Source organism: Arachis ipaensis, chromosome B2 (assembly GCF_059453495.1).
Source record: "Arachis ipaensis isolate K30076 ecotype BB chromosome B2, ASM5945349v1, whole genome shotgun sequence".
Lineage (NCBI taxonomy): Eukaryota > Viridiplantae > Streptophyta > Magnoliopsida > Fabales > Fabaceae > Arachis > Arachis ipaensis.
The window spans coordinates 115,081,928-115,088,739 of NC_142437.1; the positions used below are offsets into that span (position 1 = coordinate 115,081,928).

Sequence of the window (6,812 nt, forward strand, 5' to 3'; positions counted from 1 at the left end):
AATTTAAATAGGTGTCATTGGTAAGACTCATTCTAAATATATGAATATCCGATATTTTATATATTGAACTAATGAATTTAGAGCTTTTAAATTAACAAAATAATAAAATAAAAAATTAATCACTATTGAATTATAAATATTTTTTTCTGTTTATTAAGTACCAATAATTTTATTTTTGTCTTCTCATAAAATAATAACTCATATTTAAATATTTTTTATTAGATAAAAAGTACTGCACTCCTTTTAAATTTAAAATTTATCATGTTTTATTTTTTATTTTTAATAGTAAATTAATTAAAAAAATACAGCACTTCTCATTTTTTCTTAAATATATCAGCATTTCGTTTAAAATAATTTTAGACTTCTTTTTATTATCCAAGGCGTTGTGGAAAAAATAATTGTTGGTAACTGGTAAGAGCTCTTCTAAAAGTCATTACATAGTAATTTTTTTTTATTTTGTTTTCAATTAATGTATTACAAAAATATCTTAGAAAAACTCTTAACATGTAAATCTGACTTGCTATTTTACACGTTGGAGTTCTTATTAGTATTATTTAATATTAATAACAATAATATAATTTGTCAGTTGGTAATTCCCATTTGCTCAAACATTCAATTTGGGTCAATTTGGCTTTTTTTCCTGTGTAGGAAAGAACCCACTATCCAACTATCCATGGCTACAGTTTCAGCACCTTTGGTTTCTTCTCCCAAACCCTCTTCTTCTTCTTCTTCTTCTTCTTCTTCTTACCATGCTTCCATTTCCTTCTCAAAATTCACCACAAAAACAAACTCTTTCAGACCCAAAAGAACCATAACCAGAACCAGAAGCTTAACATGGCTGAATCCACAACAACCACGTGCTGCACTCGTGGAAGCAACACCACCACCACCACCACCACCAACCTCAGCTGCGCCACCACCACGGCCACCACAACCATCAGTGAAGGTTCTTGCACTCCCTGCTGACCGTGCTGATGACCTTCAAGCCGAAGCAAGAGCCATGGCACGTGCTTCCAATGCCACTCTATACACCCCTGAACTCATTGCCTCCAGATACAAATCACGACCCTTCAAGGTTCCAAAGTTTGAATCTTTTTGGCAATATAAATTCTGGGTATGGCTTGATTTTGTGAATTGATTGGCAATTTAACCCCTTTTCTTGGTTGTTGGTGTAGGTGGTGGGAAGGACCTTTCAGATTCTGAGTGCTTTGGGTACTTTTGCGTTGAAGCTTTTCATTGACCAAAGGAATGGGACGCTTGATCAGAATAAGAGGATTCGTGCAATTGAGCTTAGGACCATATTCACTAGATTGGGACCTACTTTTGTGAAATTGGGTCAGGGATTGTCTACTAGACCTGATTTGTGTCCACCTGAGTATTTGGAAGAGCTCTCTGAACTTCAAGTATTGTATTTCTATTCTCCTCTTTCGAAATTTCATTCTTTTTTTAAACATATGTTTCAATTGCAAATCTCTTTGAGACTATTCTGTTATGTAAAGAATGTTTCCTGCTATGCTGCAATAATATGAATATGAGTACAAAAAGTTAGTCACAAATTTAAGTAGTTTAAGGTAGTTGCATTTGATGCAGATATGCATACAATATGCATACATTATAGGTTTCTAGGGATTTATGGAGTTAGCAATGTAATTGATGAGAATTTTGATTTGGTTGAGTGTCTGATGTCAAATATGCTGCATATGTATTATGAAGCTCTTTAGCACATAATTTGGATGAATGTGCTCTTATAAGACATTAAAAATATGCAATGAAATTTCTTCACTAATTTTGATTAGTCTATTATGTTTCTATTATGAAAGGAGGAGTGTGTGAAGTGTGAACTGTGAGTTATGAAATAGTGGTACTTAGGTTGTATCGGTCATTTTTGTTATTGATCAGGATGGTTTGCCGACATTTCCTGATGTGGATGCCTTTGCATGCATTGAGGAAGAATTAGGACTATCCCTCGAATCTATCTACTCGACTATATCTCCATCACCCATAGCAGCAGCCAGTTTAGGCCAAGTTTACAAGGCTCGGCTGAAGTACTCTGGGAAACTTGTTGCCGTAAAGGTGCAACGCCCTGGTATAGAGGAAGCTATTGGATTGGATTTCTACCTTATAAGAGGCCTAGGGTTTCTTATAAATAAATATGTGGATGTAATAACCACCAATGTTGTTGCACTTATTGACGAATTTGCACGGAGGGTATTTCAAGAGCTTAACTATGTGCAGGTTAGTTTTTCTGTCAAATATCTAAATTTGTATTCTAGTTGTAGCTAAGCACACATCTATTATCAATTTAAGCATCTTGGTTTTCCTTTTTCGAAGAAAGGCTAAACAAAAGTAAGTGGTGGACTATTTGCCTAATGCACAAGCAGAAGGTAAGAATGTATGACTGAGCCTTCTTTCTTTGTAAGATCTTAATCTGGTGTGTGCCTCAATCATCGATGGATTAAGAAGACATATTTGTAATCCAAGTCTTTTTTGTTTAGGATTGAGTGTTAATTTTGACAGGTTCCTGCAGGAGGGACAAAATGCAAGGAGGTTCAAAAAATTGTATGCCGACAAGCAGGATATTTTCGTCCCCGATGTTTTCTGGGACTACACAAGTGCTAAAGTACTAACAATGGAATGGGTTGATGGAGTCAAACTCAACGAGCAAGAAGCAATTGAGAAACAAGGATTAAAGGTCTTGGATTTGGTGAACGCCGGCATTCAGTGCAGCCTTAGACAACTACTTGAGTATGGATATTTCCATGCAGATCCTCATCCTGGGAATCTCTTGGCAACACCCGAGGGAAAGCTTGCTTTTCTAGATTTCGGGATGATGAGCGAGACACCAGAAGAAGCAAGATTTGCCATAATTGGTCATGTTGTTCACTTGGTTAACCGGGACTATGAGGCTATGGCTCGTGATTATTATGCTCTTGATTTCTTGTCAAGTGATGTCGATGTGTCTCCAATTGTACCGGCACTTCGCGACTTTTTCGATGATGCACTTAATTATACCGTGAGCGAGCTTAACTTCAAAACACTAGTGGATGGTCTGGGAAATGTTTTGTATCAATATCCATTTAATGGTAAGATCATTTATGCCTTTCAAGTTTCAATGTCTTATCATTTAACTACAAATGTTAAACATGAAAGGTTTAATCATTTATTTGGCAACTTCCATTTTCAATCTTGGAGGAGTGATATAGTTGTGGACTTATATGAAAACCAGCTGTTTGTTCCTGTCTTCTTGCAAGTCTAATCAGTTGCTTTTGTTTAATGTTTTCTTGGTCCCTTCCATTGACAGTGCCGGCATACTATGCATTAATATTGAGGTCTCTCACTGTCTTAGAAGGTTTAGCCCTTTATGCTGATCCGAATTTTAAGGTGCTTGCTGCTTCATACCCATATTTTGCTAAGAGGCTCCTAACGGACCCAAATCCCTATCTAAGAGATGCTCTTATTGAGTTGCTGTTCAAGGATGCAAAATTCAGGTTTGTAGTCTGCACTATTTTGATCTATCACTAGTTGAATATGGTCTTATATCCAATCATATATTGCCACAATCAACAAAAGTAACTGTTATTAAATAATAAACGGTTAGAATAATATAGCCATGTATTTTTCTGTCTTTAATTTCTGTCTCCTATATTAGTATAATATTGTTTTATTATGTATGCTGGAATATTCATTGATCTAGTCTAGTGCAGATGGAATAGACTTGAAAACCTGCTAGCTCAAGGGAAGAAGGACCGAGATTTCTCAGCGAAAGAGGCTCTACAACCTGTTCTGAAGGTATTATTAAGTCCAGATGGTGAAGAGCTAAGGACTCTAGTAATCAAAGAGGCTGTTCGCGTATCCGAAGCTTTTACTATTGGCACTATTTCCTCAACATACCAGGCTCTTCCTGACTTTATGAGGAACCTTGTTTTCAATGCTAATGCCAATGGACCCCTTGCAATGTCAGAAACTGAATTGCAAAGTATGATAGAGCTAAGGGATCAAGTGATTAGGGTATGGGGACTTCTGAGAACCTCTAATGATTTCGAACCAACACTTTTGCTACCAATACTACAGGTAAGATCTCAAGCTTGCCTCATCATCGTATTTCGGATACTATTTTTCTTTTCTTTTTTTCTGTTTTTTGGACTTGTGTCTTTTGGTATCTATACCAGCTTTTATGTCATTATGATCGTTTACAATAAGTTTGGAGGAGCAATCCTTTTTTTCTTTTGGTAGAGTATTCTTATTTCATCGTTCTGTGAGACTCGAAGTAAGTTAGAGGAACATTACTAATATATTCAATGAAATGGATATATAGAAATAGAAAAATTTTGAAATTTACTTAGTACTTGTTCGAGTGATTTGTTCAATTGGATTTTCAATCAGTTTTTGGCTTTCATAGTAACTTTCTACATTAATATATGAACAGGTCCTTCAGCAACCTGAGGCTCGCAGACTTGGGGGGCGTGTCGTGGGTGGTATCACTCAACGCCTTGCAGCACGCTTTCTCCAGCAAGTACTCCGAGTGCAAACATCATCGTCGTCGTAGATTTCGCATCACCGGAAAGTCTAGGTGAATGACTTTTCATCCTGCTCTAGGCTATTCAAGAGTTTGTACTGATATGATCTTATTAATTAGTATTGATTTGGCTCTTGTCGAATGCAAGTTGCACTTTAGAGAGTAAAGTTTAGTGTTCGAATCGTTGATGAGAAAATCAATGGTTTTAGATTTGATTAGAAACTACATTAATAACGTGGAAATTTACATATTGTTGTCTTTATATGAAGTTGATAGTTGGAAACCGTTAAATGACAGGTTAGTCAAACATATCAAATCTTTTAATAGTTCTCAACTATCAACTTTCTACAAAGACAACTGCATGCATGTGAGTCTCCACCCATTAATAATTGTCCGTATAATCTGCGACTGTTGATTATCTCGTGAACGATTCATATCATGCATTTAGGAGCCAGATTGCGAACCGGTCTATGATATTTTGTTGTAGCTTTTGCTAATATTTTTGTTGTCTCTTTATTTGGTCAGGTTATTGTGGACAGGGAACATAGAAGTTCATTCCTAACACTAAGGGGGAAAAAACAAAGAAAAGAAAGGAAAAAAAGAAAGAAGAAAGTAAGAAGTTGATTCTTGTCAAAATTGTTTGATTTTGTTGTTTGTTAATTATATCCTGGTCCAAAAAGGTGTATATATTACTCATCATTATTGATGTTGCATCATCTTGATCGGCATCAACAAATAATTATAATAATAATATGATAATAGAAATTCGCAAGAAAATTGCTCTTTGGTCCCTTCTTTTTTTAAAGAAAAAATATGTTGTTTTTAAGTTTTATTTTCACTTGGACCCCTTTGCTGTTATAAGAATAACTATGATTTAATGCTGCCATTATGTATTCAAATTTCAAAGTATGGAGGCTTTAGCAGTACTGGCACGGTGGCATTTGACTTGGATTCAAATAATTTATGTAATTGTGACCATTTGAAATATCTATTAAATCTAAGATTAGAGATGGAAAGATCAAAATTGTGTGAACACAATTTAATGTCAAAAAAATTATACAACAATTTGCACAGGTAACATATTTTTAGTCAAGTAGCAAATCATTTTCACCTTTTTTTTATGTTAGTTATTTGTTGGTTAAAATTGCTAGTCATATAGCATGACTCAATTATGCAATAGAACAAGTATTTAAATCAATATGTATTTTTAACACTAAAAATGTAAGTACTAATACTGTGTTTGGAAGGGAGACTAAAAACTGAAAGATTGAGACTAAATTAAGTCTTTGTATTGAGTTTAGTGTAAAATAAATTAAACTGAGTTGTCTCAGTATTATGTTTAATTTAAGATAAATATGAAAATTGAAGGGTAAATTTAGAATTTGAAAAGTTAAATAAAGGTATTTTTGAAAAGAAATGTTATTAAAATTTCAATTTCTGTTCTAAAAAATTTTAATTCCTTGCGTCTCCAAAAAATTTTAAAGAAATGTTATTAAACACAATATTGAGTCTTAGTTTCTGTTTCAGTGGAGTCTTTAAAAACAAACACTACTTAAGTGTGCAATGTCTTATGTCTAAGTGTGCAAACTTGAAGCAATGAAGTATGGCCATGTCATTTTCACTAAAGATTATGATGATCACACTCCAATCTTCTATTTCCACTATCCAAATCAATAGATGCATGACAGTAATATCTAATTGGAGAAAACTTAGCTTGTACATAGTTTAATCTTAAAAACTTAAAAAGCATAGTAAAAGTATGTGGGAGAGTTGAGAAGTATCTTTCAATATGATTGTACAAGAACTTCAACAACTACACTCCAAGGAAGAAGGAGACAATGGATGAATCTCTCTCATATATTAACACATATAAAGAAGAGAAGGTTCTTCCATGGGAAATTGCCAAAACATGTGTCTTCACCCTTCAGCATTCTGCATTTCAGCAAGGCAGCAACACATGTATAAGTAGTGCCTTATGACGTATATTTGCGTAGTCCTTGTTGTACAACATTGTGACAACTCAAAATGCTGTGTGCTTTATGACTAGGCAATGAGTGAGTTGAAAAAAAATAATAATAAGAGGCACCAAATCGGCTATAAAAAAAAAAAAAAAAAAAACTATATATGCTGCATGCACACAAAAAATTAGTTATAAAAATTATTCATTATGTATTTATGTAATACATGTGTTGTTTAATTTATTTTTAATGTGTATTTTATTTTTTAACTATTGCGGATGATTGTTCACGAGCAGTTTGGATATATTTGTTGAAAAAAAAGGCCGAGGTATAAATCA

The 6,812-nt window shown here is 34.1% G+C and overlaps 1 protein-coding gene across 1 annotated transcript; it reads left to right on the plus strand.

Moving 5' to 3' along the window:
* The first annotated feature begins 581 nt into the window (after positions 1 to 581).
* LOC107625900 (Protein kinase superfamily protein) lies at positions 582 to 5,293 on the plus strand. Its single transcript, XM_016328633.3, has 8 exons — positions 582 to 1,075; positions 1,176 to 1,403; positions 1,900 to 2,235; positions 2,528 to 3,083; positions 3,302 to 3,488; positions 3,705 to 4,071; positions 4,427 to 4,570; positions 5,042 to 5,293. Exons 1-7 carry the CDS (start codon positions 674 to 676, stop codon positions 4,544 to 4,546), a joined length of 2,196 nt encoding a protein of 731 aa, XP_016184119.1. The 5' UTR covers positions 582 to 673; the 3' UTR covers positions 4,547 to 4,570; positions 5,042 to 5,293.
* The last annotated feature ends 1,519 nt before the right edge of the window (positions 5,294 to 6,812 follow it).

Coding starts and splice junctions, on each gene's coding strand:
- LOC107625900 (XM_016328633.3), top strand. CDS start 674: ATGGCTACAGTTTCAGCACCTTTGGTTTCTTCTCCCAAACCCTCTTCT. Junction 2,236..2,527: donor AAGAGCTTAACTATGTGCAG/GTTAGTTTTTCT, acceptor AGGTTCCTGCAG/GAGGGACAAAATGCAAGGAG. Junction 4,072..4,426: donor TTTTGCTACCAATACTACAG/GTAAGATCTCAA, acceptor ATATATGAACAG/GTCCTTCAGCAACCTGAGGC.